Source organism: Cervus elaphus, chromosome 27, assembly GCF_910594005.1.
Source record: "Cervus elaphus chromosome 27, mCerEla1.1, whole genome shotgun sequence".
Classification (NCBI taxonomy): domain Eukaryota; kingdom Metazoa; phylum Chordata; class Mammalia; order Artiodactyla; family Cervidae; genus Cervus; species Cervus elaphus.
This window is the reverse complement of record NC_057841.1, coordinates 27690241-27717500: the sequence shown is the minus strand read 5'-3', so window position 1 is coordinate 27717500 and position 27260 is coordinate 27690241. Positions and strand designations below refer to the sequence as shown.

General features: G+C 37.6%; 1 protein-coding gene across 1 annotated transcript in view; it reads right to left on the bottom strand.

The window, feature by feature from the left end:
* Window positions 1-27260, bottom strand: part of CCDC178 (coiled-coil domain containing 178) — a 369784-nt gene that overhangs the window by 214171 nt on the left and 128353 nt on the right. Inside the window, exons 16-17 of the mRNA XM_043889273.1 lie at window positions 19888-20033; window positions 16289-16448 (exon numbers count right to left, since the gene is read on the bottom strand). Coding sequence (XP_043745208.1) covers window positions 16289-16448; window positions 19888-20033 — 306 coding nt within the window. The remainder of the gene's footprint in view (window positions 1-16288; window positions 16449-19887; window positions 20034-27260) is intronic.

The following is a 27260-nucleotide window of genomic DNA, read 5'->3' as shown; positions in this document are numbered from 1 at the left end:
AAACAGAAATACTGCCGTAAATACAGAAAACATTAACTGGTCACTGAGGGGATCCAATTTACAACCCATAGAGACAACTCACACAGCTCACTGACACTGGCACGGGTGGGTTTGTGATAGGGCACTGGGCTCTGTGCCCCCCACACAGGAGCGAAGCTCATCTTAAATATGCAATTAAATAGATTTATTCTACAAGTTTCTCTAGTCAGTGGTTATTACTCACTCGTACTTCATTGCACTCTGATCTATAGAATTTTCATGATGTGTTCAGGTAGCCTTTAGGAAGCAATAGAACTTGTTACAAATTTTCAGTGAAAAACCACTTTGGGGGGATTAACATCTGCTATTTAATTTTTTTATTAAAGTGATCCCATTTACATTAAAATACATGTCTGTCCTCTGTTTTCTACTCCAACCTAGAACCTCTGCCTGTTGATATTTCTATGGCTTGAATTATAACTATCAGATGTAAGTTATTCTCAGCTTAAGTCTCATTTGCAGGTTTGGATTTGTTTTCACTATATAGAATAAATTTTTTTTCCCCATCTGTCACAAATGTCAATGACTTGTGCACAAGCATGGAATATGTCAAGAGTTATTCTCTTTTGTTCACAGTAGATAATATTAGTAGAAATCAGTTTGAAGAGTACTGTTAATATATTTACTTTGGAACACCACTATCTTTTAACTATGAAATATAGTAAAATGTTGTTGTATATAGGCAAAAAAAAAAAGGGAAAGTGTTACTCAAAACATAAACAAAGGTAACTACTTAGAAGGAACCAAAAGCTATGACTATTTCAAATATGAAGCATACATGCAAGCAATGAAGGTAGAACAAGGGAATGGACAAGAAGTCAGTTGAATATACATGGATTACTTCCATTAGTATTATTACATTAATCAGGAAGTGACGAACCTGGTAAGTTTAAAAAAGAAAGTTGCTGTAGCCAATGGAGTCCAATTGTGTCTTTCTCCAACACTAGTCCATGTTGTGTTTTGTTTTTGTTTTTTTTTTTTTTGTGGGGGGAGCATTTCACAGACCCAGGATCATATAGGATTCTGTCTTATGAATCAATGGCCTCCAGTTAGGTTTTCAATAGAGATGAACTAGATACAATCAGAATATATTCTGTAATATTGAATTACTAGCTTACTAAACAAATGACAAAACTATGCCCAGTTATTAGCATCAAGTATTACAAATGAAAAAATACACATTCTTTCAAGGAGCAGAGTGGCCATCATTCAGGTTTACTTAACCTGCTCACAGTTACTTAATGAAATCAGGTCACTGTGGTATTACTGCCTCTTGTAACAAGTTGCACTCAAGTGAGACAGAAGAGAAAGGTTGATTTGCATTTACACCAGACCCCAAAGACCCAAGCAGAGAGCTGGACGCAGTCAGTACTCCCTGAAGTCAGAAAACAGCGACCTTGGAAAAATACCCAGCGGATCTCTGGGGCTAAGCTTGCAAGATGTGTGACTCGCTAGCCCCCTCCTTGCCAGAAAGGTGCACTGCAGTTGGAAGCAATCATTTGAGAGGGGCTGAGAATGATGGGTTCACCCTCCGTCACAATTACTGCAGGGAAGGGGAAAGTGGGAAATACAAAAGGAAATTTGCAAGGATGAACGAGTAGAGAAAACCCCAATCTCTCCCAGAGTAAACAGTGTGACAGGAAAAGTCTTGCTTAAAAGAACAAATAAGTGAAGAACCTTCCATGACAAATGAGGAAATGCAGAAAAGAAATAAGGGTGAAAGGGATAAGAGTACACTCTGAGTACAACTCAGGCAATCTTTGAATCTCTGCAAACATGAAAAAACAAAAGCCCAAATATTATACTCCAGAATATGTTATCTTTGCTACTATCTGGTTTATATTGGCTATAGTATTAAACCACAGACTGTGGGGAAATAAATCACCTCCTTTAGAAATTAAAAAAAAAAAAAACTTTTGAAAATAATGCTAAAGCCAAAAGTGGAAAGGTGTTACAAAGGAGGACAACAGTAAACAAATGCAGAGAATACACATTATAAATATTTTCAACAAAGAGAAATTTAGATACACTTAGTACAAGGAGAAATTCTAAACTGGTAATCACTTAATCTAGTAAATCTTAAATATGCTCAACATGAAGACAGAAAAGTTAGAGGGCTTTATATTGTAAATTTTAAGGAAGATCTTACATAGAAATTATTATCTTAAAAAAGTCTACGGATCAGTAGTTCCCAACTTTATTTTCCTGCCCTGATGATTCACCAGAATGATTATCACTAGACAGAGGAAGTAAGTTCAGTCTGAAATAATAAAACCACTAGCCAACAACAAAAATAATAAAAAATACCAACAACAAAACCTGGGCTTATAGTGTTCATCTTTGGCCTTCCACAATGATTCCATCGCTCATCTACTCAGTCAGGCCTCTAGTAAGAATTTATTGATTGCCTAATAAGTGCCAAGTTGCACACTAAGTTCAAGTTAAATACATCTGTTGCAGTTGATAAGGCCTGTTTCCAAATGCTTAGTATGCTTACATTCATATGTACACAACAAAACTTGGTTTGCCATGCATGATGTTTAGAATCACATACCACTGTATCTTTCTAATAGGAAACGATTTTCATTTTCAATCTGAAGAGTTGCCTTAGACAAGGTGAAAAAGTAGATATATATTTATGGCTGGTTGTTGCTGCTGCTGTCACTCAGTTGTGTCTGCCTCTTAGCAACCCCATGGACTGCAACACTCCTAGCTTCCCTGTCCTTCACTATCTCCAGGAGTTTGCTCAAAATCATGTCCACTGAGTCAGTAATGCCATTCATCCTCTGTCACTCCCTTCTCCTCCTGCCTTCAATCTTTCCCAGTATCAGGATCTTCTCCTGTGAGGTGGCTCTTCCCATCAGGGGGTCAAAGTATTAGAGCTTCAGCATCAGTCCTTCCAATGAATATTCAAGGTTGATTTCCTTCAGGATTGACCGGTTTGATCTCCTTGCTGTCCAAGGGTCTCTCATGAGTCTTCTCCAGCACCACAGTTCGAAAGCATCAATTCTTTGGCACTCAGCCTTCTTTATGGTCCAACTCTCATATCCGTACATGGAAAAACCATAGCTCTAACTATATGGACCTCTGTTTGCAAAGTGGTGTCTCTGCTTTTTAATATGCTGTCTAGGCTGTCATAGCTTTTCTTCCAAGAAGCACGTGTCTTTCAATTTCATGGCTGCAGTCACCATACACAGTGGTTTTGGAGCCCAAGAAAATAAAAGTCTGGTTTATTGGCTGGTTATTTAGTCTTAAACGGCAGCTTGTTTTCGCTTACTTAATTTATCTTAATTTCAGCCTAGCTGTCTTATTTGGTGACAGCCAAGCCTCGACCAACTCCTCTGTGTGTAGTCCAGATAGAGTGTGGTTACACTGATCACAGTGTGTGCGTTAGCACATGTAAGACAACTAGGCTTTATTTTCTTCTTCAAGCAAGAATACTGGAGAGGGTTGCCAAACCCTCTTCCAGGATTTTCTCACCTGTGGAGTGACTGAAACATTGTCAAAGGGTTTTTTTTTTTCCTCCTTTTTTTTTTTTTTAATGGCGATGTTCTAATTCTGCTTTTAAAAACAGAACAGAAACTTAACAGTGGAAATTAAAGTCTATTGGTCCATATGCTGCTTCATCAGTAGAAAACCACTCCCTGAGTTTCCTTGCTTAACTTCACCTTGGGGTTTTAAAATGATCACTTTTTCTTTTTATAAATTCTCAAGAAAGTTAATCTACCTCACCGATGAAGGAGAAAAATTGCTCAGAGCTTAATATTTGAACCTTCTGCTTGACCATGTTATTTTCAACTGTTAAACTGGAAACTCCGAGAATACCCTCCCCTCTGCAACTTCATCTTGCTGCTGCTGCTAAATCACCTCAGTTAGAAGTAACCAAAAGAAGAATGAGTGACAGATTTGGGAAAGAAGAGGTGAAGCCCTGGTTATAAAGCTTTCAGAAGGTTACTGCAGCCAGATACAGTGATGGGAAGATTCAGTGATGGGTGGACATAGCTTGTCACTACTCTCCACTGCTCCATATCCAGCTTCTCTTCACTAGCAGCCTCCCCTATCAATAGAAGACTGCTCTCTTCTTGAATGAAGACTCAAATGACCTCTCAATATCAACTCCTTTCACAGGAATGCTGATGTCCTTAAGACACACCCGAACACACCTCATTGCTTCTAGACTTACAATCAGACTCAAGTTCTGGGATGACTCAGGGGTCAGATACAAAGTGTGACCTTTGACCTGTAGGTATGCATGAGGGACATCAAAAGAATTGAAATATTCTACCAGTTTGTATAAACAAAGCCTAGGGAATCTGCCAATGCAGGAAATATATGACATGCAAGTTTAATCCCTGGTTTGGGAAGATCCCCTGGAGAAGGAAATGCCAACCCACTCCAGTATTCTTGCCTGGAGAATCCTGTGGACAGAGGAGCCTGATGGGCTATAGTCCACGGGGTCATAAAGAGTCGGACATGACTGACTGACCATGCACATACCAGAAAGCACACCCATTTTAATCACAGATGGGCAACTGAAAAACTGAGTGACTATGGGAAAGCTCAGTTTAAGGGGGAATACGAAAAATAAAACCTTTGCTGCCTACCACACTAGATTCTTTATCAAGGATAATCATTGTCTGTGAACCCTAAAAGAGGAACTTCAAAGTTGCCAAAGGTAGAAATTGACATCCTGCCTGGCAAATCCCATGGATTGAGGAGCCTGGTAGGCTGCAGTCCAAGGGGTCGCAAAGAGTCAGACACGACTGAGCGACTTCACTTTCACTTTCACATAGCAAAGTTACTCTTTTTCAGAATTCAACTTTAGTCTGGACTTATCGAAAGCAATGCAGAAATTTGAGTCAAAAGGAAAAATATTTCTACTAATTTTTTGGTTTTGTTCATTCATTGTCTTTTTCTACAAAGTATGTTTCACATTATAAAAATTGACACAGGTTATTGAAAAACATTTTCATTATTTTATATAGTACTGAAAATGAACATGACACCACACAACAGTTTGTATATTCCATTTCCTCTCTCTTTATAGCCTATTTCATTTTCTCTCAAACTGTTGCTATTATCATGGCACCCAAATTCGAGACATGCATCCCCCTCAGGAGGCCAGGTATATAAGTTGTCTATAAGCAAATAAATCAGCAGGAAGACTACTTGGGCAATGTTAACAACGCTCCCACAGAACATTGTATAAGTCATATCTGGGGTATTTGTCAGAGCATCAGGGCCAGATTAAAAAATTCTAAGTTTAAATGGGAGTTCATGGTACTCATACTTACTAAGAAAAGCCACTGATATAAACACTGAAACAAATTAGAAACCTTTGTAAATGAAAACAGTTTCCTGGCTGCGCTAGGGCACTTTGGGCTAAGATCTATGCTTATGACCATTATAACCTGATAGAGATCTCATTTATGCTCATTAAACTCATTATGAGTTTAAACGTTAAACTCATTTTTTCTGAAAGCAGGAAGAGGTGACCTTCCTGAAGGTAACAACTCAAGTAAAATTCATACAATTTAAAAGAAGATGGACAGGGCAGTTCAGGTTCTTTCATTTATATGTACAACCAAAATAAAAATAATAAAGTATTATGCTATTCAGCAATGTGTAACCATTTTATAAATGATACTTTTTAAAGTTCTCGATTGCAGACTATGATATATAAGTATGTATTTATAATAACATGAAGTACAATGTAACTTTGTTGATGCTTTTATTAACAGTATAGGTGAAAAAATACATAAAATCTTGGTGGCCCCAGTAATTCACTTTCTGTTTTTGAAAATTTTTTTGATGAGTAGGAGACAAGTTGACAATACTTAAAAGCTGTATTTTAATACACTCTTCCTTTGATTCTGTCTCTGGTTAGCAAAACCTATTAACATTATGCTGCAATTCTCTCCCCTCTATGAGGCTGTTATGCTTCCAAGAGTTAAGATCTGTGTTTATCTGAAGAATTCTCAGCCTCTAGAATAGTTGATGTAGTAGGAATTCAACGTTTACTGACTATTGAACTAAACCATTACTCCCATCTAAACGTTTCCAGTATGGACTCTGGAAATACTATTCATTGTCAAACAAGCTCCTATCACAATTCATTCTCATTGCACAATTCCAGAAACAAGTGTTTGCATTAACAAAATCTGGGCCTGAATAAAAGAATGCTAATTTCTCAAGGCCCCACATACTAGAGGGTCTAGTTGCAGCTAGAATAATTCTAACTCTCCATTAGCACTGCCAAATCATTACTCCTCAATGCTTATGTAAAAATACTGCTTGTTTTGAATTTTATATTGATTAAAGAATATAACCCTCAACCTTCTCTCACCCTGTTTCCCTGTCATTGCATGATTTGTTGGTCATTTTCCCATACTGGGTGAAGACTCGGGCCCAGGGGACTCAATCTTCTCTTCCTGTCTATCCCTTGCTCTCCATCATTCTGTTTTACTACAATATCTATCTGGATGACCTATCCAACATTTTAATCTTAGAGTTTATGGACTTACTCAAATCTAGTTAACTTCAATTCCACGTCCCATTAACATTTCATACCCATGGACACCCTTCTGACTGTGCTATCATGTAGAATGGTACCATTATTTTCTGACTACAGTCTCTCAGACTTTTGCTTCTCCATTGTTGCTACCTTTTCCATATTCATAATCACCCAACCCAAGATCCATTTTCTTCTCTATCCTCCTTTTATATTAAAGATTTTCTGAAGTTTCTGATTATATATATATACTCATAGTTCTCAGAATAATATTACCATTCAAACTCTTATTCCTTCGGTTCGAGATTCTTACATGAACTCAGACACTGGACTCCAGGTAACTCCTCCAAATGTATCTCAAATTGGGTTTAATTCAGTTTCAAGCCTTTTCTTAAGTCCATACTCTATTACTTTAGATTCTGACACCACTAACCATTCTGTTGTCAATAAGCAACACATATGTCTATCATTTTCCTCACTATCTGGCCAAATAAGCATCAGGTTCTTCCCTGGTAGCTCAGGGGTAAAGAATCCACCTGCTAAGAAGGAGACGCAGGTTTGATCCCTGGGTCAGGAAAATCCCCTGAGAAGGAAATGACAACCCACTCCAGCATTCTTGCCTGGAGAATCCCATGGACAGAGGAGCCTGGAGGGCTACAATTCATAGGGTATCACAAAGTCAGACATAACGGAAGTGATTTAGCACACACCACTGCATCCAAATCATTCATTCCTCTCCAACTGACTACATGCAATCATTGACTGCCAATCACTACTATACGTCATGGAATACAAAGAAAAAGAAATGTGTGCCTCACCATGTTGGGGTATAGGGACAAGACTCTTCGATGACAGTCTTTAGAGCCCAGTCTCAGCACCTCAGGCCCTTGCCAACTCTTCACTGCCGATGGGAATCAAATGTCTCAGTCTACCGCTGACCCGTTAACCCCATGCCGTGTGCAATGGCAGACCTGTGGAAATCTCTGTTAATTTTAGTGGGATTTTCCTCAGCTGCTATGGTAGCTTTGTTTACTCTTCTTATCAAAGATTTGCCAAACATAATGCATTACACCTCCAATTCCCTAAATGCCTGATCATATTTGACATGAGCCTTTCCTCCTATTGTTTTCACTACTTTAAGTATTCTTTCCTCAGCTAACTTGCTCCCACTCTCCAAGATTCAGCTCTACTACTATCATCATAGCAAGCTTTCTCAGATTTCCTTTGAGGTCTTCTTCCTGGGTTCCAGAGAATTCTATGCTTAATTCAAGAAAAGCAGTTGTTGTACCTTATTTTAACTTAACTTGTATCTGTTTCTTCATCACTACTCTGTGAAGCTAAATGAGCTGGTGAGACAGAGTAGCTGAATATCCTATATTCATCATGTTCAGAATCTCACCCAGATTCTGATTCTCAGTACATGACTTCAAAATGGATAATTAAATGGATAGATGGATGAATGAAGGAATAGCCATGTCCTTCTTCTTTTCCATAGTAAATTGAAATACAAATGTCACTCTTTCACTGATTCTTTCAGGAGTCACATCACTTTATTTGAAATTCCATTCAGTGAATATTGAATTCTTTTTCTGTCCTAGAAGTTGTGATGGACTCTGAAAGAGCTCCAATGAGTGAGGCATTATTCTCTTCCTCAAAGACATCACAAATTGGAATGGGAACCAAACATTTAAGCAAAAATGCATTATATGACATGTCAAGCACCACGTTTACCCAGGCGGCACTCGTGGTAAAACACCCACCTGCCAATGCAGGAGACATGAGAAATGCAGCTTCAGTCCCTGGGTTGAGAAAACCCTCTGGAGGAGGGCATGGTTACCCACTCCAGTATTTTTGCCTGGAGAATCCCATGGACAGAGAAGCCTGGTGGGCTATAGTCCATGGCGTTACAAAGAGTCAGACGTGACCGAAGTGACTTAGAAAGCAGCACTCAATACAATCTTTCCCCCAATTTTGTCTCTTTATCTTTTGCTGGAAAACATACCTGGGACAATTTGCAAGCAAATAGAGATATAGAAGTTCCTTCATTAGCAAAACTCTTGAAAGAGTATTCTAGAACTGACTTCTCTAGCTTCTTTCAATGTTCCTTCTACTTTCACTTCTACATTTAATCTCCTGTCTTTATCAATCTACTGATGTCACTCTTTCTACCACTGGTGTTTCCCTAATAGCCAAATTAAGAATGTGTAACCCAACATTTTGTCAAAGTTTGGCACTGTTGATCCCTGCGGAAGTGAAATTCTGACCTCGTGACTGAGGCTAGTGCATTTGGACTGGAAGGACAGGCTTTGTGTTCTGAGTAGTGGGCTCTAGTTGGGTTGCAGAGCCCCAGACAGATAATAATATGACAACCTGCACATCCGCGTTTTATCATCAGATACTCTCTAACACAGGTGGTACTAGTGGTAAAGAACCCGCCTGCCAAAGCAGAAGACATATGAGACGTGGGTTTGAGCCCTGGGTTTGATCCCTGGGTTGGGAAGATCCCCTGGAAGAGGGCACAGCAACCCACTCCAGTATTCTTGCCTGGAAAATCCCATGGACAGAGGAGCCTGGCGGGCTACAGTCCACTGGGTTGCAAAGAGTGGGATACGACAGAAATGACTTAGCACGCACTCTCTAATACTTCTCGTCAAAGGTTTCATAAGCTGTCACGTCTTCAACTATCAACATGGGTTGATAGTTGACTCCCCAACCTTCTCCATTTCAACTCTTCCCTCAGTTTTTACTTGCATAGTATCCACTGTCCAAAGCAGATCATCTTCTTAGCAAGCCAATTATCAAAAAGTTCTTTTTCCTATAAATGCTACCATATTTTTTCAAGTCAACCAATACCATTCCACCTCCTCTATAGTCTGCTCCTTTATTTGCATATCACATCCACTTTGACGTCAGTCATTGTTAAGTCTATAATCCTTGTTCCTGATCCATCAGTGTCTTATCTCTTCTCTCTGAGTATAAATGCACTTTTTGGTAACTGATACTGCCAACTTGTGATTCATTTCTTTTCATGTTATCCTACAAAATGCTTTTGAATTGATCTTGCTACAGCCTATGTCTAAGCACATTGCACTCCACAAAAATTCTTCATCTCTCCCACTGCTTTACAAATTACGTGTAAACTTTTCAGCTGGGTCTTCATGTCACATCCCACACCTACATTCTCAGCTTCATCTCTCATTGTTTATCAGCATTACTAACATTAGAGGACATTTAGATGCAAATTTGAAATAATAATATACTTAAAGTGAAAGTGTTAGTTGCTCAGTTGTGTCCAACTCTTTGTGACCCTATGGACTATAGCTCCCCTGGATCCTCTGTCCATGGGATTCTCCAGGCAAGAATACTGGAGTGGGTAGTCGGCTATTCCCTTCTCCACGGGATCTTCCTGACCCAGGGATAGAATGTCAGTCTCCTGCATGGCTGGCAGATTCTTTACCATCTGAGCCACCAAGGAAGTCAAAGAGTGACTGCATCCACGAAATTCAAAGACGCTTGCTCCTTGGAAGAAAGCTATGACAAAACTAGACAGCGTATTAAAAAGCAGAGACATCACTTTGCTGGAAAAGTCTGTATAGTGAAAGCTACGGTTTTTCCAGTATTCATGCATGGATGTCAGAGTTGGACCATAAAGAATGCTGAGCAGCGAAGAATTTAGAATTGTGGTGCTGGGGAAGGCTCTTGAGAGTCCCTTGCATAGCAAGGAGATCAAATCGTCAATCCTAAAGGAAATCAACCCTGAATATTCACTGCAAGCACTGATATTAAAGCTGAAGCTCCAATACTTTGGCCACCTGATAGGAAGAGCCTACTCACTGGAAAAGACCAAAATGCTGGGAAAGATTGAGGGCAGGAAGGGAAGGAAGCAAGAGAGGATGAGATAGTTAGATAGCATTACCAACTCAACGGACGTGAGTTGAGCAAACTCCAGGAGACAGTGAAGGACAGGGAAGCCTGGTGTGCTGCAGTCCACGGGGTCACAAAGAGTCAGACAAGACTTAGCGACCGAACAACAACGATATAACTAAATGTAGACTGGCTCCATATTATATTATTAAAGGCAAAAAAAAAAAAAAAAAATCAAACCATGGCATTCAATATACCAAAAAAGGAATAATGACAAAATAGAAAGGTAATGTCAACACAGAAAGCATTAAACAAGTTGATAGAAGCAAGAATAAAAAAAACTATCATATAAATTAATTACTAAATCAGAATAAATTGAAAAAGCAAAATTATCCTAAGTATTGTGCTAAAAAGGTTACAAATGCATGTCTAAAAAATAAGCCACAATAGTTGATAGTAAAATGCAAAATTCAGTTCAGTACAGTCACTCAGTCGTGTCCAACTCTTTGTGACCCCATGGACTGTAGCACACAAGGCCTCCCTGTCCATAACCAACTCCTGGAGCTTACCCAAACTCATGTCCATTGAGTCGATGATGCCATCCAACCATCTCATCCTCTGTCATCCCCTTCTCTCCCACCTTCAATCTTTCTCAATATCAGGGTCTTTTCTAATGAGTCAGTTCTTTGTATCAGGTGGTCAAAGTATTGGAGCTTCAGCTTCAGCATCAGTCCTTCCAATGCATTTCCTTTAGGATGGACTGGTTGGATCTCCTTGCAGTCCAAGGGATTCTCAAGAGTCTTCTCCAACACCACAGTTCAAAAGCATCAATTTTTCGTCCCTCAGCTTTCTTCACAATCCAACTCTCACATCCATATATGACCACTGGAAAAACCATAGCCTTGACTATATGGATTAGATTAGTCTAATGAGAAGAGCAAAGGTTGAGAATATTAACTTTAACACAATACATAGGAGAGAACTGTGATTATGTAAAAAGATTAATGACCAAATTGATCATTTAACAGTTATGAGTCTATATACACTGAGTAATATGACCTACAAATTAAGTAAAACTCACAAATTAATTCCTGAAGGAAATTTGAACATACTACCAATAGACAGCAACATTCAAGTAGACTGAAATACAGGAAATTTTATGTCACAAAAAACATATTTAGTTTGAACTAAACATTTTATTGGAGGAGGAAACGGCAACCCACTCCAGTATTCTTGCCTGGAGAATCCCCATGGACAAGGAGCCTGGTGAGCTACAGTCCATGGGGTCTCAAAAGAGTCGGACATGGCTTAGCAACTACCCAACAACAACAAAACATTTCATTAATTTATTTGCTCACACATTACCTATGAGGGGAAAAGTGGCCTTGATCATATAAATATTTGATAACTCCGTACAAATTAAATAAAAGTTAAGAAAAAATAATTTTTCCTTATTTTACTGAAGTATAAGTGATAAAATTATATACACTTAAAATATACAATGTTATGATTTGATATATGTATATTGTGAAATGATTACCACAATCATTAACACATCCATCACGTTGTAGCTATCTTTGTATGTGTGCATATGATAAGAAAGCTTAAGATCTACTGTCTCAATAAATTCCAAGTATACAAAAGAGGGTTAATCATAATCACCATTCTATACATCATCCTCAGAACTTACTGATCTTGTATTTTTGACCAGCATCTCTGCCATTTCACCCTTCCCCTTACCTCTGCTAACCATCATCCTCCTCTGTTTCTATGAGTTCACCTCTTATTTTTTAATATTCCACAAATAGTAAAATCACCCAGTATTTATCTTTCTCTGTCTGGCTTATTTCACTTAGCAGAGTGTCCTCTAGGCTCAGCTATCTTGTTGCAAATGGCTGGATTTCCTTCTTTCTCATTGCTGAATAGCATTCACTGTATGTACACATATAAATATTTTTCTCACATTTCCTTTATCCACTTATCCACTAACAGACACTATTATTTTCTCAACTTGGCTATCATGAATGATGCTCCCATGAACTTGGTAGTATAGATAGCTCTTCAAGATACTGATTTTGTTTCCTTCTAATATAATTAAAGAAGTGGGACTTCTGGACATAGGGTTATTTCTACTTTTAACTTTTTGAGGAATCTCCATGCTGTTTTCAAGCATGGCTGTGCCAGTTTGGACTCCTATCAAGAACGTATAAACGTGCCCTTCTCTCCACAACCTGACCAAAACTTATCTCTTGCATTTTTCATAAAAGTCATTCTGATAAATGTGAGGTGATATCTCAGAGTGGTTTTCATTTGCACTCATAAACTGGTCACATGAATGAAGAAATGGTAAATGATCAATAGGAGAATATTTTTTAAAATTGTATAATCTTTAAATTGATCTCAGAAAAAATTTGTTTCTGATTTTTACTGTTTCTGTATCTGGCTGTCCAATAAGTTACGGAATCACTGCCTCTCTATCAACCTAAGAACTTATTATATGAAAGAGTTAAGAAATGACTTATTAGCTGAACCTGAAACAGAAATAGGCAAAGGAAGTGGTATTTTCTGAGAATGGGAAATATGAAGCAAAAGAAAAGCTAATAAACCATACAAAGTATTGGGAGGCTGTCCCTGCTAGAATTCAATCTGGAATTTGCTCAAGTCTGCCACAGATTCACTGTAGTTCACTGCACCCCTCATATCATACCCTAAATTATAGAGAGAGAGCAAGACTACTGAACCAACACCAAAAAAAGGCACTGATGCAGAAAAGACAGTGGGACTTCTGAGGATGACTCATGATAAATTAAAATTCTTTAAATTCCAGTTTTGTTTGGATCTTTCCAGAAGCAAAGAGGAAGATCAGTAGCTATAGCTATAGTACTCTGATGAATATGTGGTACATAAATCTTAATCTTAAGCAATCTGCATTTGTAAATTATAGGCAGTTAGTAAAAACTCAATGATAGTCAAGAAATCTATCATTTAAAGATATCTGATATGGAATTGCTAACTGAGAAAGACTGAATTTAGCTCTAGAACCTCACTGTATGCTCTCAGAGGTTTATGTATATTTTTCTTATTTTATTAGCTGTTTATATTTCTGATTCTCGGTGTGTTTTCTCACATCCTCAGTTAATTCCACTGTGGCTTTCATAAAGTGTTTTAATAAGCAATTCCTTAAATGGCCCATAATAGTGATCAATTCTTTTGTCCAACAGGGACACCTCAGATTAGTAACACCATATTTATAATGATGTCTAATAAATGCTTGTTTCTTTCTTGGAATGCTTTACATTATATTTATAATTTTTAAATTCATCCAATTTCTAAACAGGGGTGAGACTATGTTTTCTATGAGGGAGTATATTGTCTTTCCACTCTTTAACACCAATGTGCTTAGTCACTCAGTTGTGTCCAACTCTTTGTGACCCTGTGGACTGCAGCCTGCCAGGCTCCTCTGTCCATGGGGATTCTCTAAGCAAGAATACTGGAGTGGGCCACCATGCCTTCCTCCAGGGGATCTTCCCAGCCCAGCGATTGAATCCAGGTGTCCTGCATTGCAGGCAGATTCTTTACCAACTGAGCCAGCAGGGAAGCACCTATAACACCAATAACTGATCACAATCATAGATAGTGTCACTAATGATAAGCTATATCAATCTCTAAGTTTCTCATGTTCAAACTCTACTCTTCTGACCATATAAGGTGAATACACAAGAAAGAACTATCCAAGTGCTGATAAGAGACAATTTCATATGAATTAAAGGTTATTTGAAAAGCATTACTGACACCTTCAGCAGAATCCTTTCTAATTACTAGAAACAGTTTAACCATTGTCACCTAGAGGGAAGAGAAGAGATGACAAATTTCTTCTGTATTGAATATTATCAAGGAGAAAGGATGGGAGAGAGAGAGAGAGATTCAGTTTCTGCATACAGCATTGAGTATGAGTATTTGCTGAAGTATCAGTCTGGTGTAGTATGGAAAGTATCTCTGAAATGTTCCTGCTTTTAGCCATCATCATGCATGTGGACAGTGAAACTATCCCCCGCAAAGCATATGTTCATCCATTTAATTCATTCAGCCATCCAATGAGGATCTTAGTACCTCTCTTGTGCCAGGCATAGTTCTGAGCTTTTAAGATACAGAGAAGAATGTGGCAGAAAGTTTCCTGTCCTTATGAAAACACACACTATAGCAGGATTAAAACAACAAAAAAGTAAAAATGGATGAACAAAGCAAGTTCAGACAGAGATCGGAGCTCAGAAACAAACAAGATTATGTGATGTTCCCAAATGGCTGGGGGTAGGTATACTTCAGAATGGAAAAGCAGAGACAGTGTCCGAACGAAAAGAAACACAGCTTTTAATTACTGAGAGGTTGCTTGTACAGGATTTTTCATTCATCTCTCTCTCGGGCTAAAATGATTTGGCATTTCACTAATTACTATCATTCCATGTAAGTGCTGAAATGTCAATCAATAAATGATTATCGGGATCCCACTGTGTCCTCAGCACCAGTACAATTGGATAATGTGGTAGAATTCAAACGAATACTTCCACTGCTGTGACAAAATATGAGTTGGGGAATGATGCTTAAGTCAGTAAGCACTTAAACCTTCTTGTTTTGAGAGCTGAGTCTGAGCTTAAGCTTCCCCAGTCCATCCAATTCCCAGGAACTCCTCCAAGAGGAGGCAGCACTTGTTGCCTGCCGCTAGATGGCACCAATTATTTTCACATTTTTAAGATGAAAAAAAAAAAATAAACAGGAAACCAACATATCTTTTTCTATGCAACGGCCACATTTAAAATGGAAAAATGGTGTTATGAGGCACCATGATTAATAAAATGATTATTCTTTTACTAGTGATTTTCTTATAGGAGGGAATCACAGCAATAGCATTATAGATGGTATGCTCATTCACTCACATGCATGTCTATTTGGCGCATATTTTTCCAAATAATCTCTGTGAAAATATATTAGCAGTATCTTTGAAATATTAAAATGGAAAAAAAGTAATTGAGTATATAGAAAATGTATATAATTTAATATATATCAGGGTTAAAAATATTTAATAAAAATATATTATGATATTACATATAATTTTTATGAAGTTTTGCAGGAAATAGTTTTAATAAAAACAATAGAGTTGTTTATTTTTTTAATTTCCACTTTGTTTCAAATAATAGTAACATTTATTTTTAAAAAACACGGTATTTATTATTTTAATTAAATGCAACAAAAATTATTATGAAATGTAAAATGGGATGTGAATCACTTAACTAAAGGTATATCTGATATTTTATATCAAAAATTTAATATGGGTAGCTTAATTAAACTTAAAACTTCAGATCTAGAAAAACACATTTTATCATATGACCTTTTATCTGACTAGTTTACAGTTCAATTAAAACATATGTAAGATTTTTTTAAAGGAAAAGAACATGAAATATCCTCATTTTATTTTTAAAAAAAGAAGTGGCTGGTAAACATTCAAAGTATGTTTATTCAGAAACAAAATTAACTGTTTTCATATCTCCCAGTAGAAACACAAAAATGGCTCTGGAATAAATATAACCTGCCATCAGTAAACTTCAGAATAAAAGGAAGTACAGTGACAAAATGAGAGGGCACATAAAATGCACTGAAAAGAATGTATACAGCATTCATATGCTCTATGAATATATTATAGTTACTTATAGTAAATGAAATAAAAAAGAAAAGTTGCATGCTCATCATGCTAACATATTTATTTTAAAAATCTAAACATCTTTCCTACTTCAGGATGAAAGATGAGTGCCTCAAACTAGGTGTTAATGTGACTATCACTACATTTCCTTCATTCTAAAATGGCCCCAATATAATACTCACCTTAATACTGGCCAGAGTGTTTTGCCTCATGTTAAATAACGTTCTGTATCTCTGTTCTTCCTCATAGATTCTCTCTTCACAGGCTTTTTTCTCATTTACAAGATGATCAAATACAGCTTGTGCATGTTCCTTTTTCTCTCTCAAGGTTATAAACTGGTCACTATGAAGAAAGAAAGAGTTGCATTGGCCACTATTCAATTCACATTTAATTTTCTAACATGTATTTATAATACAGTTAAAAATACGCAACACTGAAAAGTCTTAGAACTGAATTTCTATGGAAAAATTCCCTGGTCCTTTCCATAGGTCTGTACCCATGACATACATCTAAATGATCCAGGTGGAAGACAATTTCTGGAGATTCAGTGGATTCTCTTGGCTGCTTACCCAGTGCACCTCTGTTTTGTTGTCATTCCAAAAGAACTCCCCTCCACACAGCACATAACTCCAAGGGTGCAGTCTGATCAGATTAAACTAACCAACATGAGGCTAATTATTCACCAGTTAAGATATATATTGGAGCTTCTCTAATAGCTCAGTTGGTAAAGAATCTGACCGCAATGAGGGAGACCTAGGTTCAATCCCTGGGTTGGGAAGATCCCCTGAAAAAGGGAAAGGCTACTCACTCCAGTATTCTGGCCTAGAGAATTCCATGGACTACATAGTCTATGGGGTCACAAGGAGTCAGACATGACTGAGAGACTTTAAAAAAAATTTAAAAAATTAAAAAAATAAAAATATAGATAGATAGATAGATAGATAGTGCAATAAGATGAAAGGCAAGAGCCGAATTCCATATAAAAGGCACTCACACATTCACTAAATGTGAACAAGGGCTCTTGTTTTCAAATTTACTGACAACAGTCATAGTAGAGAGAAAGAAACACAAAAATGAGTACTTGTGTTGAGCTGATGAATCAACTAATCTTGTAGTTTACCCTAACTAGAGGCCTCTTCTTGTGTAAAATAATTAACTTCCTTATTATTTAAGCTTGTGTGTGTGTGTGTGTGTGTAGTGTATATGTGAAAGAGAAAGTGTTAGTTACTTAGTCCTGTCCGACTCTTTGCAACCCCATGAACTGTAGCCTGCCAGGCTCCTCTGTCCATGGACCTCTCCAGGCAAGAATACTGAAGTGGGTAGCCATTTCCTCCTCCAGGGATCTTCCCTACCCAGGGATAGAACTCGGGTCTGCCACATTGCAGGCAGACTCTATACCAGCTGAGCCACTGCCCCTATGTATTTTGTTATTTGCAATTAAGTACATCCTGACTCAAAGGTAAAATTATTTTTTATGGTGAAATCAGTTATATATAGGAACTATACTAGTAGAAAAAAATCATTAAAAAGTGGTTAAAACAATGCTGCAAAAGTAAATGTATTTTAGAAATAACTGCCAGAGTTGATCAGTAACCCAGAATCCAGAATAAGCAGAGTTGCAAAAGCTCAGCACTGTCTTATGTTGCCCACATTCGTTTTCATCTCTACTGGTATGGAAAATTGAATCATTTTCACAGTTAGCTATAAAGGCAGCAGGACTAAAAATTTTGAGGGTCTAAAATGGTAAAGTACTTTGAATATAATATCTCATTTAACACAACAACCACCCCATGAAAGGATAATTATTATGGCCATTTACAGATGAAAAACCTAAACTTCAGTATACTAAGCTTGTACAAGCTAATTAATAAATGACAGACCCAGAACTCAAATCCAGTTCTGACTAGCTGTATTTGATTCAGCAGCTCAACACAAAATACTCTTTTTTTTTCCCCTTCTTTCTCTATGCTGGCTGTTATTAGCAAATTTGAAAACATGACTCTGGCCACATGTTTTAGACGGGTGCCTCTTCTTTTAAATGGAATAAAGGCCTCCCCTTTCATCTATCTCACCCCTGGTTTTTCCACTTCATCACTCATACTAACAACATCCATAACTCTTCTGTGACGTCCTGTGGAAGTATTCACTAATAGCGACATTGACACTAGGCGAAAGAATCAGTAGATTATTCCTAATACAGTTAATCTGCAGTAATCTTCCGTTCCAGTCCTAGTTTAGGAGTCAATTCGCACCATCAGAACAGCATACAGTTTGGAACAGGACAAACCTACACTGGCGGAGTTCCACTGCAAATCAGTGCTGCAGTCTTCATCATGTGATTTCCCTGGGCCTGTTCCTTCAGCATTCATGTGTGAATGTTACAATATTCATATTCATGTGTGAATGCTATGATATGTATGAATGTTATGATATAAGAATTTACTGTGAGAACTGGATGAGACAGGTGCTTAGATTGCCCTTACAAAATACCCGGCACACTAGGAAGTCAATCAATGTTAGCTCTAAGTCTTATTTGACACTGCCATCACTGTTAATTAATAGATTTGTAAATGACACACTATTCTTTTTCTCCTCTTCCGAGGTAAAGGCAGAGTTTAGTCAAGTTTAGGGAGGGAATTGATTCATTGAAACTTGGTGCCCATTCTTGCTTTAAGGCAATATAATCTAGGTACAGGATGGAAGGAAACGTAAGAGTTGAAATGGTAAGAATCTTGATGAAAAAAAAATTCATCAGCAGCTCCCCTATAACATCTTTGCAAGTTTAGTGTAAATTATATAATTTCAGGCTTTTCCCTTTAAGCCCCAAATATTTTTAAAGATAGTAAATGACACGGATAAATATCTTTCAAAGAAAATGTCTCCTTGCTTTCTTACCTGATATTCTGAATATGACCCAGGAATTTTCAGATAAAGCTGTATGATTATTTTGAAAATAAGCTTTTACCCTGTGGTAATAGCTAAACAAATCCTGTGGAGCTTATTGACTTGACTCCATTAAAATATTAATACATAGTATATTAGACTGTGAATAATGTTTTTCTGATATTTTATCCCTCAAGTGTTATGATTTGCTAATGGTGTATTAGCAAATGTATTTAAATCAAATCATCATTCTTAAATGTGCCCAATGAAAATTCCAAATTCTGTTCTCAATTGTTATAAAATAGAAAATAAGAACCAAGAGGAGTAAAGGAAGAGTATGTAGTTTCCAAGTGGGGAGGGCAGGTCTATGGATACAGTAAGTCTTAAAGCATGATCATTTTCAAAGGGAAAGGCTTTTGTCAGGTATGCCTCAGACTAACAAGGGGAATGTACAAGAAGATTTTTAAGATAATTAATGTAAATAAATTACATGAAGTTTTTATACAATATTTATTTCTACATTTTTACCTCAAAAATGTTATCAAAAAGGTTGGGTGAAAAAAAGACATATATTATTAACCATTTCATATACTAGAAATACTAAAATTAGTGGAAGAGATTATGAATTTCATAACGAATAAAAGTTCTTATGCTTGGAAAAGGAGAAACATTAGCAGTTATTTAAATAAGAATAAGCCCAGAGGAGCAACAAAAAATGAAACCAATTTATGATAATGTGTTTAGACAAAAATTATAAAATATCACCTGTATATTTCACACCAGATCATGACAGAAAATATATATCATTTCAGGAATAAATTTTAAACAGGGGAATTTGATCACATCTCTTTTATAAATGATATAGTATTTAATAATTTGGTAAATTTAAAGTACTTACTTTAAATAGTCAAGTGTCTGATCAAAAGCAGCCTTTTCTTTTTCTTTTTGTTCTAAGTTCTTATCCAGTTGAATGATTTTTGAATGATAAATAACTGTTTTACTTTTAGTGGTCTCTATTTCTCTAAAAATTTGTGAGCATTTATCCTGGGGGGAAAAAATCAGGAATATTTTAAATACTAGAAGTTTCAAGTTCTTGCAATTTAGGAACACAAATGGTTTTTGGCCATGTGAACAATTAAAAGCAAACAGTAGTTAAAGAAGGAGGGGACACATATATACCTATGGCTAACACATGTTGATATATGGCAGAGGCCAACACAATATTGTGAAGCAATTTTCCTTTAATTAAAAATAAAGGCATTTGGGAAAACAAACAAATCAGTTCAGTTCGGTTCAGTTGCTCAGTCGTGTCTGACTCTTTGTGACCCCATGGACTGCAGCACACCAGGCTTCCCTGTCTATCACCAACTCCTGGAGCTTACTCAAACTCATGTCTGTTGCATCAGTGATGCCATCAACCATCTCATGCTCTGTTTTTTCCCTTCTCCTCTCGCCTTCAATCTTTCCCAGCATCAGGGTCTTTTCCAAAGAGTCTGTTCTTGCATCAGGTGGCCAAAGTATTGGAGTTTCAGCTCCAGCATCAGTCCTTCCAATGAATATTCAGGACTGATTTCCTTTAGGGTGGACTGGTTGGATCTCCTTGCAGTCCAAGGGACTCTCAAGAGTCTTCTCCAACACCACAGTTCAAAAACATCAATTCTTCGGTGCTCAGCTTTCTTTATAGTTCAACTCTCACATCCATACATGACTACTGGACAAACCATAGCTTTGACTAGACAGACCTTTGTTGGCGAAGAAATGTCTTTACTTTTTAATATGCTGTCTAGGTTGGTCATAACTTTTCTTCCAAGGAGCGTCTTTTAATTTCTTGGCTGCAGTCACCATCTGCAGTGATTTTGGAGCCCCCCCAAAATAAAGTTTCTCACTGTTTCCATTGTTTCCCCATCTATTTTCCATGAAGTGATGGGACCAGATGCCATAATCTTAGTTTTCTGAACACTGAGTTTTAAGCAAACTTTTTCACTCTCCTCTTTTATCAGAAGGCTCTTCCTCTAATCAATGCAAGCAACAACTCAGGTTTATGTTCTTTCCTCGAGCGTTACATCTGATCAGGTTTCCTAAAAGATGGGTTAGAACCATCTATTCTCTCTCCCTCTCTATTCTGCACTAACTTGTCTACCACCTCACCCCCCACCCCACTCCACCCCCACACACACACATCTGCACACCTGAAGGACATGTCTTTTAATATGTCAGCACATGGTTACCAAACATGTACCCTGAAGGCAGGCATGAATATATATTGTTCTGATGTTTAAGAAAAAGAAGTCAATGTTTAATACCAGCATATTTACCCCAAGGCTGGCCAGTATAATCCCAGACTGGAGATTTGATTTGGCATCTATTTTTGCATGACCCCTTCATAACTGTTGGTGTCTACACTGACTGGCTGATTTCCTGACTGTGTGATCAACTCAATGAAGGTTGCTGACTCCACATCTGGCCCAACTTCTAGCAATGGATTCCAGTCTCAGCTGTTCCCCTTGCTCCTGTTTTCTTCCATTTTCCCCTCACATGCTTCCTAATTCTTTCTCTATTCTTACAGGTTTCAAGAAGAATGAATTGCTAACCTTGTATACTTATTTTCCTATAAAAATCTTCTCTTTGTCCAAGGTTTGAAACACTGAGTACTGTATTTGAATTTTCATAACATTCACTCTTTTATTTTTTTTCTGGAAGCTCTGGAATTTTTCCACTAATAATTGAGACAATTTGGGTTTGTTTGTTTGCTACCAGAATGTAGTCAAGCCAGTTGACGAGGATTCTTCAATGGACCCCCTAAGATATTGTTATTTCTAGGAGAAAATTAAACCTAAAAAAAGTGTGAAAAGGCACAAATATGGGTAAAAATAAGGAGGAACGAGTCAGAGACGATGGGCAACTGTGGGTCTGGCACGCTCTCTACTACTCCTGACTTTCAGTTCAGATTCCATAACCCACGCTTTAAATCCTAAATGGAGATTTTCATGGGAAACTGAGATTTCAGAAGCAACGGTGTCAACAACTTAGACCACCAATCCAGTGACGCTGAAGGCGGTGCTGCAGATTTTACAGTAAAGGAAAGAGACAGTGCACTTCCTGTTGACAGCAGTGAAAAGCAAAAAGTATATTTGTCACTTTTCATAGGCAACATGGGGTTTCCCTGATAGCTCAGTTGGTAGAGAATCTTCCTGCAATGCAGGAGACCCTGGTTCAATTCCTGGGTCGGGTAGATCTGCTGGAGAAGGGATAGGCTACCCACCCCAGTATTCTTGGGCTTCCCTTGTGGCTCAGCTGGTAAAGAATCCACTGGCAATGTGGGAGACCTGGGTTTGATCCCTGGGTTGGGAAGATCCCCTGGAGAAGGGAAAGGCTACACACTCCAGCATTCTGGCCTGGAGAATTCCATGAACTGTAGAGTCCATGGGGTTGCAAAGAGTTGGACACGACTGAGCGACTTTCACTCATTCACTCATAGGTACCTTCAGTGAGGCTTTGATAAATGTGAGCATCATATCCCCTTCCACGGTTTCAAAAATATTAGAGATATCCCACAATAAGAAATTGTTAGATGCCATATGTCAATCAAGAGTATATGTCTGCGTATCCTGAGTGTGGCAAAATTTGGGAGACCCCAAGAACCATTAGTGAGTCTTTATGAATGCTGAAGTGTCAACAGAGCAAATTGGAATTTAGGCATAAACAGTACATTTATAATTTGGGGGGAAGTGAGAAATAGATTTAAGGGACTAGATCTGATAGAGTGCCTGATGAACTATGTATGGAGGTTCGTGACATTGTACAGGAGACAGGGATCAAGACCATCCCCATGGAAAAGAAATGCAAAAAGGCAAAATGGTTGTCTGAGGAGGCCTTACAAATAGCTGTGAAAAGAAGAGAAGCGAAAAGCAAAGGAGAAAAGGAAAGATATTCCCATTTGAATGCAGAGTTCCAAAGAATAGCCAGGAGAGATAAGAAAGCCTTCCTCAGCAATCAATGCAAAGAAATAGAGGAAAACAACAGAATGGGAAAGATTAGAGATCTTGTCAAGAAAATTAGAGATACCAAGGGAAAATTTCATGCCAAGATGGGTTCAATAAAGGACAGAAATGGTATGGGCCTAACAGAAGCAGAAGATATTAAGAAGAGGTGGCAAGAATACACAAAAGAACTGTACAAAAAAGATCTTCATGACCCAGATAATCACAATGGTGTGATCACTCACCTAGAGCCAGACATCCTGAAATGTGAAGTCAAGTGGGCCTTAGAAAGCATCACTATGAAAAAAGCTAGTGGAGGTGATGGAATTCCAGTTGAGCTATTTCAAATCCTGAAAGATTATGCTGTGAAAGTGCTGCACTCAATATGCCAGCAAATTTGGAAAACTCAGCAGTGGCCACAGGACTGGAAAAGGTCAGTTTTTATTCCAATCCCAAAGAAAGGCAATCCCAAAGAATGCTCAAACTACCACACAATTGCACTCATCTCACACGCTAGTAAAGTAATGCTCAAAATTCTCCAAGCCAGGCTTCAGCAATACATGAACCGTGAACTTCCAGATGTTCAAGCTGGTTTTACAAAAGGCAGAGGAACCAGAGATCAAATTGCCAACATCCGCTGGATCATCAAAAAAGCAAGAGAATTCCAGAAAACCATCTACTTCTGCTTTATTGACTATGCCAAAACCTTTGACTGTGTGGATCACAATAAACTGTGGAAAATTCTGAAAGAGATGGGAATACCAGACCACCTGACCCACCTCTTGAGAAACCTGTATGCAGGTCAGGAAGCATCAGTTAGAACTGGACATGAACAACAGACTGATTCCAAATAGGAAAAGGAGTATGTCAAGGCTATATACTGTCACCCTGCTTATTTAACTTCTATGCAGAGTACATCATGAGAAACGCTGGGCTGGAAGAAGCACAAGCTGTAATCAAGATTGCCTGGAGAAATATCAATAACCTCAGATGCAGATGACCCCACGCTTATGGCAGAAAGTGAAGAGGAACTAAAAAGCCTCTTGATGAAAGTGAAAGAGGAGAGTGAAAATGTTGGCTTAAAAGCTCAACATTCAGAAAACTAAGATCATGGCATCTGGTCCCATCACTTCATGGGAAATAGATGTGGAAACAGTGTCAGACTTTATTTTTTGGGGCTCCAAAGTCACTGCAGATGGTGATTGCAACCATGAAATTAAAAGATGCTTACTCCTTGGAAGGAAAGTTATGACCAACCTAGATTGCATATTAAAAAGCAGAGACATTACTTTGCCAACAAAGATCCATCTAGTCAAGGCTATGGTTTTTCCAGTGATCAAGTATGGATGTGAGAGTTAAACTGTGAAGAAAGCTGAGCACTGAAGAATTGATGCTTTTGAACTGTGGTGTTGGAGAAGACTCTTGAGAGTCCCTTGGACTGCAAGGAGATCCAACCAGTCCATCCTGAAGGAGATCAGTCCTGGGTGTTCATTCGAAGGACTGATGCTGGAGCTGAAACTCCAATACTTTGGCCACCTCATGCAAAGAGCTGACCCATTGGAAAAGACCCTGATGCTGGGAGGGATTGGGGGCAGGAGGAGAAGGGGATGACAGATGATGAGATGGCTGGGTGGCATTGCCGACTCGATAGACATGAGTTTGAGTAAACTTCGGGAGTTGGTGATGGACAGGGAGGCCTGGCGTGCTGCGATTCATGGGGTTGCAAAGAGTGGGATGCAACTGAGCGACTGAACTGAACTGACTAATTTTTTTCTCTAGCCTGGTAACAGGTTTCAGCAATTTTGAGGCTCTCCACCCAAAGACAGTTTCATGCCCAGACTTGGAAGGTTCTGGAAATCTGAAACGAAGTTAATTAACGCTTTACTATAAAACATTTTTCATTACTTTATCTAAAAAACTTTGAAACCACATATTTTCAAAATAGTAGATAATACAAATTATATTCAGATTCTAAATTATTAATTCCAAAAAACATTTTAAATATTTATTTAAGATTTAATAAATATTTTCACATTATCTAAATGTACTATTTCCAGGTTCTACACCTAAGATTTAATATGGGGCTAAACATAGTAAAAACTCAGTAATACTATTTAGCTTGGGCCATGACTGAAACGTTTATGCAGAGTAAAAGATAAAATTATTTGTCTAACTTAGGTTCTTAGAAGGCAGCAATGCTGCTATGAAAAGTGAAAGTGACGGTGTCAGTTACTCAGTCAAATCTTTGTGACCCTGTGAACTGTAGCCCGTCAGGCTCCTCTGTCCATGGAATACTCCAGGAAAGAATACGGAAGGAGAAAGAAAGCCATTCTCTTCTCCAGGGGATCTTCCTGACCCAGGGATCAAACCCAGGTCTCCTGCATTGCAGGCAGATTCTTTACCATCTGAGCTGCCAGGGACATATAGTACTATTTATATACCAATCAACATAATGAGGCCTTAACATATGCTATTAATAATGTCTGCAATTTTCTTTAGAATAGAGTTCCACAGCATGACACACAGGCATTCCTTCATCTAGGCATTAGCCTTCTCACTAACTTAATCTCTTTTCAGTCTTATTAACAGGTAACCTGATCTCTGGTCATGCCGAAGTGCTTGCAATTCCACAAACACACAGCATTCTCACATGACCTCTTTGCTTTGCAAACACAAGGTCTGTTTCTAAAATGTCCTAACTTCATTTCTTCATCAAATTAAAAACTATATAATAATAGAAGTAATGGGAACCATTTGTTGAATGCTTCCAGCGCCAATTATTCTTTCAGTCTTTTTGTGTATATAATCTCTGTAGTCGACAACATCATAGCAAGGCAAAGATTCAACCTCCAAATTTTCTATTAGTAGTTCTTGTGCTTAGACATCACCTCCTCTGAAAACTCCTCCCGGATGCCCTTGATTCATCTGTGTTTACTCCTGCCTGACTCTTCCCACACTATTACACCGCGGTCATGGCTCTGCTCACAGTGTCTTAAGGCTGTCTGATCCCGACAAGATGATGTATTTCTTGAGTGAACCAAGTTCTCCTTTTACTTCCCCAACTCCAGAAACTTCCAGCAATATTTAAGACATTTTAAGAACTCAACAGTAATTGTAAAGACAAATTAATGTGAAGGACAAACAAAAGACAAAGAAGCCTTCTTCTCTAATCCTCCAACTCTTAGTAACTTCTATGATGCTGGGCACACACACAAGGTATTCATCCATGTTTTCCACTGAAATTTATTTGTGTTTGTTAGATATACCACCTTTGGCAATTTTTAATTAATATTTTAGCAAATATGCAGATGTGGATAGAAGAACTCTAGAGGCATTCCACTGCAGTCTTGAACACATATGTTTTATCTTTCGTGACTTATGTTACAAGTACTTTGTTATTAAGAACAGTAGTATGCTGGGTAGTGAGAGCTGGCCTGAATGCTTTATCCCTGATTTTAATGGAAATGCACATAATGATTTATAATTAAACATCATGTTTGCTGGAAGATATTGGTAGATACTATTACACGTTATCAAGTTAAGACTTCTTTAAAACATAAATAAGTGGCTTTTGAATCTTATCAATTTTATTTTAAGTGAACTACCTTTCATTTCTGTACATGCAATGAATTATATGAGTACATTTATGTTGAGTCATCTTCACATTCATCAAAGGAGTCTTATTTTGCATAGTATATTCTTTTCAGCACATTGCAAAATTCAATTCACAATATATTTTAAACTGTCATTTATGTTCATAAGTGAGATCACTTGCACATTTCTTTCTTATATATTTTTCAGTTAGGATTTCAGTGTTATATATTTATATAATAAATTTAAACACTTTCCACGCTTTCTTATGCTCTGAACCTGGTTTTTGTAGGGAGGCTTATAAAGTATCTATGATTGTCCTTGCCTTTACTAAAATTATACCAATTTTATTGTTATTGATCTATTTTTGCTCATTTTTTATTAGTTTTCATAATTTGTCTTTTATAGATAAATTATATAATTCATCAAGATTTTAGGACAAATTGCTATGCAATTTTGTATGTAAATATGCCTCTTTTAATTCTTCTTATAACATGTTCTCTTTGCCTTTAATAGATATGCCAAATACTTTCAGTTGCTTTTACCAAAATACTTTACTGGTAATACCAAATTGTAACATTGGCCCATCTCATAAATTCTGCTTTATACTTTATCATCAGTCACTTGTAAGTAAGTTATAAATTGTATTTCTAAATATTCTTAACACAGAAGTAAATAATGAAAATGTGATTAAAAAATA